The following is a 14,505-nucleotide window of genomic DNA, read 5'->3' on the forward strand; positions in this document are numbered from 1 at the left end:
AATCAAAAATTAAACAACACATACAAGAAAAACAAACAAAAAAACCCCCGACAATAAAACATAGTAAACTTGTACTGCTGTAAATGCATCTAATTGCAAAAATGGACATTCAAAACTTAAAAAAACCAATAATCAGTAGTAGTTATACTCAAACTGACCTCAATCAATCACTGGCAATCCTGGCACATGGCTATGTAGAGATTTTATTTTCTTCTGGCTTGTATCTCAAGTTATCTGAAGTTATATTTTTTCAGGTCATTGTGAGATGCCAGACTAAAGCACTATACATTAGTTAAATAAACTTGGAGCAACACAAACAGAAACACAGAAGTTTGTCACACACTTAAAAGTGACCGTAGTTTCAAAGGTTGTCCCTCCTGCTCACAAGACCCTATCTACAGAATCACACAGCACCAGGTCTCAACTGGGTTGCGAGATGGACCATGTCGTCTCGGGGGACAAACTGCTGTTTGGGGCTACACCAGGGAAAGGAGTTGGTTAGTAACATTTAACTTAGGTGGTTATTGCAGCTTTAAAAGTGCATCTAGGACAACATTTTGGGGACCGTAACCTTTTCAACAAGAAGGCCACAAATAAATGACATATATACACATCAGAGGCTAAACTGATCGAAGCCATCTGATACAGAACATGACCTGTAACTCCTGCAATTCGACTCTTCAGCTTACAAAGTTTACACGTTTAATATTCGAGCAATCTAATTATTACCTTGTGTAATATATTGTGCATCAGCAAGTTTTATAAGTCATTGACCTACAGTCCTCATTCACAGGCTGCAACTGATTTATTGAATCACAGATATGTATTGTGCATTTTTGGGCTGCAGATTCATTTTTTACGTTGTGAGATATGATGACATATTACAAACGATAAATCACTGAGAAACGGCAGTACACAATGATCAAAACAGCTGTAAATACAATGGCTAATGGCTGCATAGTCTTCTCTAAACTGGCAATCTGTCCGGCAGCTAAACAATGCTACAATAGTAATAGTCCTTGAACATTGTAGGCACTTTCCCAATCTGTTCCTGGGCGTTTATTCCAAAAAGAATGTGATTCCAGTTAAGATCACAAATCGGTACCCCAAAATAAGCAGCTTCTTTCAGTCACATTGGTGCATAGGATAAAGTTGCAATAACCGACAACAACCAGATTCTAACTATTTGTGCTAGTTGTGTCTACAAAATGGAAAGGAACATTTGACTGGATACAGCAACTTTGTCCTGCACACCAGTTTCCATAAAAGGTGTCCAACTATATTTAACTATTGCTTCTGAATCACATACTGCAGCAGCCATTGGTTTTGCACAGCCGCTCAATGGATTGGTACGTGTGTGTAAACAAAGGCACGTTTTTGATAATGTTCCCATTTACCACGGTACATTGAATGGAGATTCTTAACTAATTCTATAGCTTTAAACCAGCAGCCTATATAAAGAATTTCCAAATATATGTTCACACTGGCTATAGATTTGGGAGAGAATTTGGAAGGTAAATTGTCCATTAAATAAATTACAGTTCCAAAACAAGTGAAGATAACTTTACAGTCCTGTATGTTTGTAAACGTTTTCATACCCCAACAAATTTTGTGTAGCCCAAGTACAATAATTCTTAGAAAGATAGTATTGCTGGGAAAATAATGTTTCATAATCATATAAAAACTTATATGCACCTTAATTGTGAAAAATCGTTTATCGGTGACAATGAAGCTACAAGTTTCTACAGCTGTACGAGACTTATAGTATTCTATAATGAATCTCAAATATACAACTTTAATGGTAATTTTACTAACTGGGAAATAGAATAAAGTTTTGATATATCACAATATCCGCTGAATCCCTAGGATTAAAAGAAAACAACTGCATTGATAGAAAAATAAATATATGTACTGCGGTCACTGGGTAGCTTTCTAAAAACCTAGATAATTGGAAATTGTGTGAAATTTTGCCAATATATTCAGGAACATGGAGGTAGAGGAAATCACCTTGTGTGGTATGTCTCAAGATGTAGTGTTCAGCAGTTAACTGAAACTGTACTATCCCGTGGTGTTTGTTATACTTTTGATTAAAATGTGATGTGAAAAGTACATTGTTTGCTCTTACAGGAAATTTTCAGATAACTAAAACTGTGTAAAATATGGGATTTAGATAAAACAAGCACTAGTAAGCAAAATCTACTCAGAGTCAAGACTAAAAGAAAAGACAACCACTTGTTTAGCGTAGATGTAGATTCTCTGTCCTTGTGATGCACAGTTCATCATATCTTATATCTGCTGTAATTTTGTTTACTTTTCACAAATAGTCTAAATCAATCATGTTCAAGTGGAACCAGCGAACCTCAAGTCAATTTATTAAACTTCGTTAATCACAATTCATCCTGAAAAAAAAAATAAAAATTAAAATCTTTAACACCTACAAGAAATGTAAAATGACACAGCAAAAAACAAAAGACTCAAATGGAACATACAAAAATGTTGCAATTTCATATTGCACTGTACAAGTCTGTGCTAAAATGTGTACTGTATATTAAATAAACATCGCATTTGAAAATACATGTTTTAATAATATAGGTTTCCATTTTGGAACAGAATCTATTATATCTCTATCAGATACATCACTATTTCTGTTTGCTATGTCTCAACAACCCTGGTAACTAGCAAATTTGTTTTTCAAGGACTATTAAAACATGAAGAACTTAGCACTTAAGTCATTGTGTCTAAATGACACATATCATCCCAATAACAAATCAATGAAGCCTGTTAAATTATTTTCAGTGTTTTCAAAGTATTCTAATTAAGCACTATAATAAAGGTTTGGGTTGATATCCCCTTGAAGGAGTTCAGAAATGTATTTTAAATTAAATAAAAAGTAAATTGATTATGAACATCAATGAATTTCCAACTTACCTTTTTAGAGGACTGTTGCTGACTTTTAATAAATCCTATTCTTGCGATCATAATCTTGACTATTTCTTTGGCATCTTTTGTTTCTATATGCTCTCCTTCAATATTTTTCTGTACAAGAGAGATAAGCGTTTGTTAGCCACATTCAGAACACTTGTTGTATTTCATCAGTCTGCAAGTTCCATGTCATTTGTGTGGAGCCTGTTTAAGCCATCTAGGAGAGAGTGTATATTAGCAGACCTCAGTGGGAGCTGCCATGAACTTTCTGTATGCACCTGGATTGTCAACACTACAACCCCCAGCAACCCATGCTGGTTTTTGAAACCTCAACAAAATGAAGATATAGGATATAAATGGCCCGGCAATCTCGAAAAGAGAACTCATGGCAGGAAAAGAACGTATGGGAGAAACCAGGACCCCAACAAGCTCTGAAGTACTTGGCCTGTAAGTAGGACTAAGCTACAGTTGCCAAACCCCCACCCCGGCTGGAAAGAAGATGTGGACTGCAGGGAGAGCGAGAGAGAGACACCCAGAATGTGGGATATCCAGGAACCTGGCTACAGCTTTCAGTGATTGCTGTAGAAATGGTCCCAGCAGACAGAGGAGCTTCAGGGGCCGTCTCCTATGTGATTGTGAGTAACCCTGCATTAGTTCATAACAACTGCTTTACTACCAAGTAATGACTTTCTGCCAGTATTAGCAAGAACTGCTCTACAGACTTTTACCGATTATCATATATATATATATATATATATATATATATATATATATATATATATATATATATATATATATATATATATATATATATATATATATATATATATATATAGCGCCACTAATTCCGCGGCGCTGTACAGAGAACTCATTCACATCAGTCCCTGCCCCATTGGAGCTTACAGTCTAAATTCCCTAATATAGACACACACTCAGACAGAGAGGGAGACAGACACACACTAGGGTCAATTTTCATAGCAGTCAACTAACCTACCAGTATGTTTTTGGAGTGTGGGAGGAAACCTGAGCACCCGGAGGAAACCCACGCAAACACAGGATAACATACAAACTCCACACAGATAAGGCCATGGTCGGGAATTGAACTCATGACCCCAGCACTGTGAGGCAGAAGTGCTAACCACTAGGCCACTGTGCTGCCCAAAACACCTGCTCTTTAACACTGTTAGTGTGATCTTAACATACAGGCCATTTGGTTTTCTTGCCGAAGAGCAACTATCCAGTGTCAGCCAATCACAATAACCCCCTATCCACAAGTAACAGAGTTCAGGGTAATATCCTTCTCTATCCCCACTGAAGTGATTCAAAGATCACTGCTGAGTTGCTAAGCACAGATATTTTATGAGCTAAAACAATAATGCAGACCATTGACTCATTAGGAACTAGTTATATCCCTGAGACACTTTATGTCAACTGAAAAACTGAATTTTGGATTCAGCCCAAAAACTGGCCATCTTCACTGTGCGTAAGAGCTAGGTCCTCTTTAAATGTCCATCGCCTCCATTTTATTTTCATACAACGCAGTCAACAAAACAGAAGAATGACCTTTTTTTTCTAATATACGTTTTACACAAATGATTTTGCTAGATGGCCCTTCCCTTTCATTAAGATTTAGAATGTAAAGAGAAGATGTTGAAAAGCAGGCATAAGTTATTCCTCCAAATGGTGTGATGCATCATATATTCTACATACATGCAAACCACGGCCTTTCGTAGCTTATTAGGAATATCATATGTCTGTTGCTCTTTTTCTCCCAAGTTGGTGGTACAACTTTACACAGCAGGCTCTCCTCTTCTGAAATCACATATGTGCAAGAGATAACAGTTCCATAGTATTTCAGGAGGTTGATCCTCTAGACCGTTGGGGGAATAATTATGCAAATATAATCTGCGCCAGGGGGTGTCTGTCTAATTTCTGTGTTTTACAGTTAGATATGCTTTCAATGGCTTTCTATTGTATAGATGCTATATTTTGACAGGGGTTTTAATTTTGGTGAATAGAATATTGTACCCAATGCAAAAAAAACAAACAAACCATGGGAACACTATCTTTTTATGACAGATTTCATTTAAACTTCCTAATAGGGTTCCCTGCTTTGTTTGGGTTCTAATTAGAGGGAGAGGAGGTGAAGCAGGTTTAGATACTTGATAGCTTTATTTTTACGTTGACATTTAAAGTTGATCTAGGACACGCCCTATCCAAACTATAAATCTGTCCCAACATTTTAAATTCATCTCCCCCTCCAATGCAACTTGGTTTTGCCAAGGTGCAAAGTTACTTTTGTTTTTTTAACTTTGCTCTCCTTTATGACTCAGGCCTAGAAAGTCTAGCATGCACAGAAAGCGTATACTCTGCACATTGACAGCTTTACATAAGCAAAGTTTCAGAAACTTAAAAGAACAATAGTTAAGAAATTTGTGATCGATGCTAAGAGGTGTTTATAGCATGGTCAAAACATTAATATAGTTTATTTGACATGTTTTACCTTTTTAGATCCCATGTATGGGTAGATTTTCACGGTGGGATAAGCTCTGATGCCTGCGGATTGACAGGTTTGTCCAAAAGCTTGGCAGTCCACTTTTCCAGCCTTCGCCTTACCTTTAAGAAGCTTTAAGAAAAAGTGTATGTCAGATCAAGCATGGGAGGTTTTTTCCCATTCAAAGTCATTTGAAGGTAGAGAAGCCTATTAAATACTCATTTTAAAGGTGCACATTTAGTATATTATGCCTAGAGGGAACAATTTCAAACTAAGAAACACTAATCATTAACAAATGTTCACATTCTGACATACAGAAAAATAAAATATATCTTCGGAAGTGCTACAGTGTTTGCAATAACTTCCAGGAGACATAAAAAAAAACAAAACCACAAAAACTAGTGGAGCATATTTAATAAAAAAAAAAAAAAAAAAAAAAATCAATCGCACAAAAGCAACCAAAGTCTCATTTGTCTACTGCAGTTTAGAAAATGGAAAAGTCTGGTTGCTTTGGGTTACAGTCCGATGGTGCAAATAGGACAAGTTCATAAAAAATGCAAAGTGCAAAATAACAGGAGCTAATTTTTGGGTACAAATGGCAACTTTTGGGAGTCATTGCTTAATCTAAATATCTATCTATCTATCTATCGATATATATGTCACAAGGTTGCTGCCACTCAGGGATAGTGTTGGATATTTAAGTATTAACTACATGCGGTTTGTAATTCCAGATCTATACCAGATGCAACAAATTCAACCATCACACTAGAATTCTAGGACATAGCACCAAAACAAATAAAAATAACAAAAGGAAACTGTACTCAAGCATTCCAAAGCAAGACCATAGTATAGACAGGACATATATATATATATATATATATATATACACACACAAAAAAAAACCCAATTACTGTTAGATGAACATACTTACCCTAGCTACATATTCAAATTCCGGCGCAAAACTCCTACAGGGCCCACACCAAGGAGCATAGAAATCTAAAATCCAGTGATCTTTGCCATTCAGCACTTTTTCATTGAAGCTTTCTGGTGTGAGGTCAATAGTCATTTTAGGTAAATATCTGTACAGAATGAAACAAAACATGAAATTAGTCCATAGGGACAAGATATTGCTTTATGTTATAACTGTAAACTTACTCTGCATTTTGTTTGCTCAGAATTTTTTTTTCATATTTTATTAAATGTTAAGGAAAAAAAAAAAAGAAAAAATAGGATTTGCGCTACAAGGATATTTATATTTTTAAACTTTATACCCTCTTTGGAACAGTTTTTGCCTTCAGTATTTAGTGTATTTAATCCACAAGGTATTAGAACTATATTTTTTTTATGATTAGATCGTCAGTGTGTGATCTAATAAAAGTCCGATAACTGAGCGCTTGTTAAATAAAATACATCGGTTTATTTTGGCTGCCTTCAGATACAACAAATATCTGCAACCAATATCTGCTATATAGAAAAAATTATATTGAACACATTAAATCGAAAAGTTCTTCTTTTGTCCTATCCAAGTGAAATTAAAAACAAAAAAGAAATCTGCCTTTGAAAACCTCAAACTCCGAATAAAAAGGTCTCAATAAGAAAAAGTAACGAAATTGTTAATTTTGTTTTAAAAGTTAAAGAATGTTTTAAAGAAAAAAAAAAAGCTAAGTATATAAACTGGATTTAAATGGATTACCTCTAAAAATCTCAAACATGTAAGATTTACTAAAAATCTTGTGGCCACAGATTTCTGGTGGTTTAGTGCTCCAAACCGCCACATTTACTATAGCGAATTTTGAGGCTGGAATAATAAACCACTGTTGATGTTTGGCGGTTTCAAACACAGAAACCGCCAGTAGTTTAGACAAAACAGTCAGAAATAAAGGCAGGGTTTTTTTTTTATTATTATTTAGACCTGCTTCCGATAGGCTAGGCAGCTCAAAGAAAATGTTGTTTAAGCTATGTTGCCATTCAGAACATAAAAGAGGATGAACCACTGACTTATGAATTATGGGAGCAATAATTACTTATCTTTTATAGGGACAGAGTTAAATTATAATTCACTTATGGGAACATTTTTTTTTTATTATATTATAGGGGGTAATATTATTGGATTGCTAATAGGGAAATCATTATTTCATGATGGGGACAACAGTTATAACAGCACACATGGCACCAGGGGCAGTTTGTAATGTGGCGCTTTGTTGTAAGGTGGTTTCTTGTGGTTTGGCCGTTAGGAAATCCAGCGGCTTTGAAATTCCCGGGAAAATCTGCGAATCATCTAACTGCTCTTCAGTAAATCTAGTCCATGGTGTGCGCAACACTGAGCTTAGTGAGTAGGTAGATGTAAGCTTAGGAATCTGTAAAACCCAGCACCTTTCTAGAGATACTGCATAAATAAATGTTGCAAAGTGGAAATGCTGGTAAAAAGTAACTAACATACTATATTATTAAGGTCTGGAGAAAAAGGCAACACAGTAGATAAACTCACCCTGACCTACAAAATGTGTGCTGAGAATGTGAAGCAATATCAGCAAAGACATTGTTCCAACAGTCAACTATGCTGATTTAAGTATAACATAGTGTTTGAGTTCTAATTAAATACAGTTACATATAAAATATTTATCCTTAAAGGGATTATCCAACTGTACAGGACTTGTTTATTGAACTCTACATTCCTCTTACAAAATTCATTGCTTCCTCTTGTGTTTTCAGCAAAGTTTTTATATCAGCTATGCAGAGTTATATATATATGCCGATGCTGCTCTTATCAGGGGTAAAGAAAACAAACAACTCTCTGTTTGGGTTAGAAAGACTGTAAACTCCCCAGAAAAATGCAATGTATTTCCTAAAAATAGCAAGAGGTCAAGTACAAGCCCAAAATGAAAAGTCATCTGAAGGTCTGCAACCTCCAACGGTTACAAGTTATAATATTACAAAACAAATATATACACACACAACTTACGAAAGTCCCCAGTTCTTCAGTGCATAGGAATCTCTCTGCCAGCCATTATATGATCTAGAACAAAAAGCAAGCAAAATGTTGGTTACAAGTAGTAATAGTAATCTAAGCAAGTTGTGTTGCTTAAAGCTGCAGCGCTTGCTGCGGAAAACATTTTACCAATGTGCCCCCAAGCCCCCCCTTTCCCTTTCCTCTGTTCCCATCACTGCCCTGTCGGACAACTGGAGAAGGATGGGGGATTACTAACTAACTTGTATCTAGTAGTTCCCTTGGGCAGAGTTAACAAATGATGCATTCCATTGTGGAGCATAGAACACAATATACAGTGAATATTATAGTTGTACTCACTGGTAGTAATTAGGATTGTCTCGATTTGCTGGGTAAAGTCTAATTTCTGGGTATGCTTGAACATATTCCTGGCTGCAAAGGGAACTGTATTTTTGACAATCAACACTTCCAACACTGATCAATCCATTTAAATGCTGAAACAGAGAGCAATAATCAGAAAAAGTGCATTAAACTAAAATTGTATTGCATTAAAGTCAAAAACAACCCGAGTCTGTCCTGTATGACAAATGTATATAAAAGAGTTGTGTCACATAATTCTGTGGCAGCTAAATTAACTAGGTAAACAGACAATGTATAAATAACTACACATTCATTAATGTTCCATATTTTTCCCCTGCCTGCATTAAACATGGAGAGATGGAAAACAGGTCGCAGTGCCGATGTACATGCACAATATATTCATAAGTTCAGTAAATTACACAACCAACCACTTAGAATATAAATCCATTAAATATGGAAATTCCATGTATTTACCAGATGATGGCGCTGCTGACAGCTGATTGTACTGTTCTTGTACACATTTTATTTACTTAAAGACTCCATACTTTAGCAAACATTTGCATTTATTAACACAGTATGCTAAATAATGCTTAAGTCTGGTAATTCACCATAACACACCCCAAAATGCCATATAGTACACAAACCAACCAGCAGTTCTGGAAATTTTCAATTTTTACCCTCACCTAACCTGAACTTGCTGATAAAGCCACACACTAATTGACGCGTTCTGTACATTATCTACAGTAGCACACACAAGTGCTTGCAGATTGGTCCTGGATATCACCAACACAAATGATCATCATGGCTTGAGCCCAGCCGACCAGCAGGTCTTTGGTATATCACATTCTTGCCTTTAATAAAACAAGCCTAAAGACAAAAGATAACAATATACAAATGAAAGACAATCCAATTTACCCGTGCCATACGTTTCCACTCCGGCATCAGGGCTTGGCATGGTCCACACCAAGGGGCATAGTAATCCACCATCCAGATTTCATCCCGACTCCGTCCCTTTACCAGTTCTTTAAAAGTCACTGGTGTCAAAGTAACAACGGAGGGATTGCGTAGATCCTAAATTGAGAAGATCATTTTAAATCCTGATGTTTAAGGATGGCAGTATTTTGATGGTTACTTGATCTTCAAAATGCCAACATCAACATTTTGTAAAACAAAGAGAGTAAGGGGGTAGAACAAAAGATTGTACAAAGTAATACTACTATGCAGATGAAATGGCCTTAAATAAATATCTGCCAAAATAGACATTTTACTCCCTGCACAATTTGCAGTTCCCAATTTACCTTAAACGCCTTGACAGTCTCAAAAGTATTAAGGAAAGGAAAAAAAAAACCTAAGCAAAACCATCCCCAGAAAGTTCAGATGTCATAAATGTTGTCTCTTAATATAATGGGTACAGTACCTCAATGAATTCCAAGATCTGTTCAGCACTGTGATGTCCCTCGTACTCATGAATATCAGACTGGTTGAACACTACAGTTGTAGGATAAGCCCTTATGTTATGCTGTGGAAACAAAACAATCATGTTCAACTGATAAATTTAATTGACTATTGTAATGCAATAATACTTTATAAAGACAGATTTATAAGACAAGAATTATGATGTTTCTCTTCACTGCTCCTTGCATGAATTCTATTATTTACTTACCATATCACAAAGACCTTCATGAATGGTGCAATCTAGGGTCCCAAATCTAACATGACCAAATACTCGCTTTGAAGCTTTTCTTAATTCCGGCAGCAAGGCTCTACACGGGGGACACCACTTGACAAACAAACAAGACATAAATCAAATGGTTATGTATCAGAATTGGACATGAAGGAAAAGATAGTGTTCTCTACGTGATTTGAACATTTCTATTGATTCTATGGTTTGGGCTGCGCAGTGGCCTAGCGGTTAGCACTTCTGCCTCACAGCACTGGGGTCATGAGTTCAATTCCCGACCATGGCCTTATTTGAGTGGAGTTTGTATGGGTTTCCTCCACACACTCCAAAAACATGGTAGTAGGTTAATTGGCTGCTATCAAAATTGCCGTGTGTGTGTGTGTTAGGGAATTTAGACTATAAGCTCCAATGGGGCAGGTACCGATGTGAATGCGTTCTCTGTACAGCGCTGTGGAATTAGTGGCGCTATACAAATAACTGATGATGAATAATTATATGACATTTTATAGAGCCGTTTTTCCTTTCTGCTGTGTGTTTTTTGCTGATTGGATCTGCAGTGTTGCCTTTTTAGAATACAGTGCATTGAGCTTAAACTTTACTTTTGCATTTATCAATATAACATCCCTCACAAGAAAAAATTAATCATGTACACATGTTAATTGGGAGAATAGCAATCAACGAACACGTAATAACCTTTTTACATCATGTACTAACAATGTTTGGGTCCTTACATGTGGGTTTTATAACACTGCAGTATTTTGAAGCAATTAAAACACACCCTTACTATAGCACTGCACTGAATGCATCACAATGCTATAATAAATCATTAATTCCCATCTAATACTAATACTATGCCAAGAGTGCATTTAACACCCTGCATGTTTTTCTGGTTGGAAACCCCCCAGCGTTCTACAATGCCCATGGACCAGTCCTCTATTTTCCCTTTAGCAATATAACATGCAGAAACTAGCATATACTTACAGGTGTAAAGAAGTCTACCAGCCACGGTTCTCGCTCATTCCCAGGGAAGTTCTGAGGGCCCAGTGTAATGACGTGAGAGTTTACACTGTCTTTTGTGAAGGCGACCAAATCATAAATAGCAATTTTACCTTTACAAAAAATAAACAGGTTTCTACAGCTGTATGAACCATAAAACAAAAACATAAAAAACAAAAAAAGTAATGAAAACAAATATTGAAGAAGTAATACAAGGGTGCTCGTTAAGTTAAAGAAAAAATAAAAAGTAAATTCTCATTGCTAAATGAAACAGAGGATGGTTTGCAATGAACAGAATACAATCTAAATCGAAAAACCTAATGGTAGAGTATAATAAAGGTAGTAAATATTTATGAAGGATCACACCCATAGTGAGGTTGCATTTATTTATTAGGCATCATGTAACTATAGATAAAACAGTTTTGATTCATTAGACACAATCTCTATTATATTTGATAATATTGCACCTCACGTATTTTAACAGCTAGATCATACGTTAACTAGTAGTGGGGAAGGTGACAACGCTTAATCCGTGATACTCACCATATTATGAAAAGCTATTTTCTATTAATTTACAGGGAAGAGAAATCTCATCACCGTTATAAATGTTACATTATGTAATAATTACATGTTATGATCCAATAGAGGGCATTGATTTATAGGTAACCATCTATGGATATACTCTTAGCCTAGCTGGAATTACAATATGTAACATTGGGGATTATAGTCTATTATACTAATTTGACAAATTAGTTAAAGGTACATACATTCCATAGAGGATAATATAAATCGATAAACCTTATTATACAAGATAAAGGTAGCAGTTAGTCCCTGAATGTCACCTCTATGGTGTGGTTATAAATATATTTGTAGGTATTAAGGAATTACACAGTTATGAGTTGTTACTAGACAATTATATATTAGTGATCTTATCTGTTAAAATAAATAAGGTTCTAAGGTGTATCTCCATTTTGATATCACCACAATGGGTCTATATCCTGGTTGGATCAACCAGTGTATGAACTGTGTCTATATAAAGCAACCAACATATGCAGAGAAGGGGCGATAAAAAACAGTTTGAAGTGGGAAGGGGCGCGCCATAAAGTCCTAAGGCTGAATATTTACGTGTCACCCAGAGCAACCAAACTAAAAACTTTACTACACCTTAGAAAGATGGGCAATGCAGTTTCTCTAAATCACAGGTTCCATGGCAAATAAGTATTTTTGGCTTGAACATATGTAATAGAAGCCACTTGTTTGAAAGTGGGCTTGTCCTTTAAGAAGTGTCAGATATTTATAACCACAACATACAAGCCGCTTTCTTATAGTAAATCCCTGCATGAAACTATAGCTGCTCTTCTGCAGAACATGGCTACTATTTTATGATCCAACAATATAGCTTCAAAGATCTGCACAATATTTTCCTATATCAATCCCACTTCAGTACACAGATATTTGATACATAGTCTATATAGTCCCTAAACAATTCCATTAATGCTAACTTCTTTAACACTGTGTCCCTTATCATTACTGCTACCACCCTGAAACTGCCCCCCAAACTTCTGATATAAGTTAGACCATTTGCATCCTTTTAACTTCTGAATTCCTGTTTGCTGGCTTGGGTATAGAATTTGCAAAGAATAAAAATAAAATTAAAATCTTTTCAAAACTAAATCCAAGGGAAAATTCTTATAAATCCATCTCCAGAACCTGGCTTTTGACATAGTCACTATTGACACTCCAAAGTTTTGGCCTCTAATTAAAAGGTAAAAAAGTTCTCGTTTGAATATTTGCTACTACCACCAAGATCTGCACTTTATGGACTTTTCTTAATCAGAGGATAACAGAGTTCCTTCTCCCTACCTGCAACTTCGCAGACAGTTTAAACCAGCATATTTCTCCTGCGGCTATGCTGCATATCCATAGCAGCAGATGGAAGCTTCAAGGTTATAGAAACTATCTTAGACCATATCTCTGGTTCTAGTGAACATTCACTGGACTTATATTGTTGACACCATATATGACAAGTTATAATTTAAAGGCAAGATTTCAATTTCAGCCCACTACATATAATACAATGAACAACAAATAATGCAATGGTATATTAACCCAAATTAAACCCCCACGGTATCCCAGATTCTCACCATGATGAATTTCATAGTCACCGATGCCTTTCCCTTTAAACGCTGCTATGCAAGGCTTATGAATATGCAAGGACTTGCAGGTCGATGGATTGGCTTGGCAGTCAAAACGTCCGACCTTATAAGAGACAAAGACCAGTTTAATTGAAATGTCACATTTTTAGGAATAAAATAAAATAAAACAATCTGATACCGGGAGATCAAATTGAAAAGTGATACTGATAGAAAGAAGTCTGGCATCACACAGGTGTGGGTGTCCGTTACCTGAACATGCTCATTACGGAGCAAAAGGTTTAGTTTCTTGAATTCTGGAAGATAGATTTTCTCATTGTGCCCATAGATGAAGAAAACTAGCCAGCGATGATATGTTAATCTGTCCTTAAGAAAGAGAACAATTCCCATTAAACTTATGTTCCATGTAATCCAACATTCAAAATTATGTGAACCATATACATTATAAGCACAATTAACGCCGATTTCTATGCCTCTTATATGCCACGTGCAGGTGGACAAGATGGCAGTGAAATGGTATAGTCGCCTCTCTATTAAGAGCATATTTTGGTGTTGCATCGACCATCAGTATCCTACTTTTTTTGCTCAAACAAAGTTTAGTGACTAGATGTGAATACATATACAGGCAAAATGGTTTACCACATTACACTTTAGACAAGCAGAACCAAACACTGCTGCTAGATGCACATTTATACTTAGAGAAGAAATGTAGATTTTTGTCATTAACCAGCTCTCATTAATATTTGTGGTATGTCCAGAAGACTGTATCCTAACAATATGTAAAAGGAAAAAAAATTAAAAAAATAAATAAAACACATAAGGGAAACGGTCTGTTCCTTGCCAGGTTTAAGGCAAAGGTCTGGTAAACAGGCCGTCTAGCAACCTATGCCAAATATGCTTCTATTTATGAGGATGTCCCCTGCACAGAAAAGCCCACCAAAAATGCGTCATA

General features: G+C 35.9%; 1 protein-coding gene across 1 annotated transcript in view; it reads right to left on the reverse strand.

Moving 5' to 3' along the window:
* Window positions 1–790: 790 nt before the first annotated feature.
* DNAJC10 (DnaJ heat shock protein family (Hsp40) member C10) overlaps window positions 791–14,505 on the reverse strand; it is a 35,393-nt gene continuing 21,678 nt past the window's right edge. The window contains exons 12-23 of the mRNA XM_075180494.1: window positions 13,806–13,919; window positions 13,545–13,659; window positions 11,386–11,513; window positions 10,387–10,503; window positions 10,141–10,242; window positions 9,639–9,794; window positions 8,724–8,857; window positions 8,379–8,432; window positions 6,348–6,495; window positions 5,426–5,548; window positions 2,929–3,036; window positions 791–2,399 (exon numbers count right to left, since the gene is read on the reverse strand). Coding sequence (XP_075036595.1) covers window positions 2,388–2,399; window positions 2,929–3,036; window positions 5,426–5,548; window positions 6,348–6,495; window positions 8,379–8,432; window positions 8,724–8,857; window positions 9,639–9,794; window positions 10,141–10,242; window positions 10,387–10,503; window positions 11,386–11,513; window positions 13,545–13,659; window positions 13,806–13,919 — 1,311 coding nt within the window. The 3' untranslated portion in view covers window positions 791–2,387. The remainder of the gene's footprint in view (window positions 2,400–2,928; window positions 3,037–5,425; window positions 5,549–6,347; window positions 6,496–8,378; window positions 8,433–8,723; window positions 8,858–9,638; window positions 9,795–10,140; window positions 10,243–10,386; window positions 10,504–11,385; window positions 11,514–13,544; window positions 13,660–13,805; window positions 13,920–14,505) is intronic.

The sequence above is a fragment of the Mixophyes fleayi genome, chromosome 7 (genome assembly GCF_038048845.1).
Source record: "Mixophyes fleayi isolate aMixFle1 chromosome 7, aMixFle1.hap1, whole genome shotgun sequence".
In the NCBI taxonomy this organism is placed as follows: Eukaryota; Metazoa; Chordata; class Amphibia; order Anura; family Limnodynastidae; genus Mixophyes; species Mixophyes fleayi.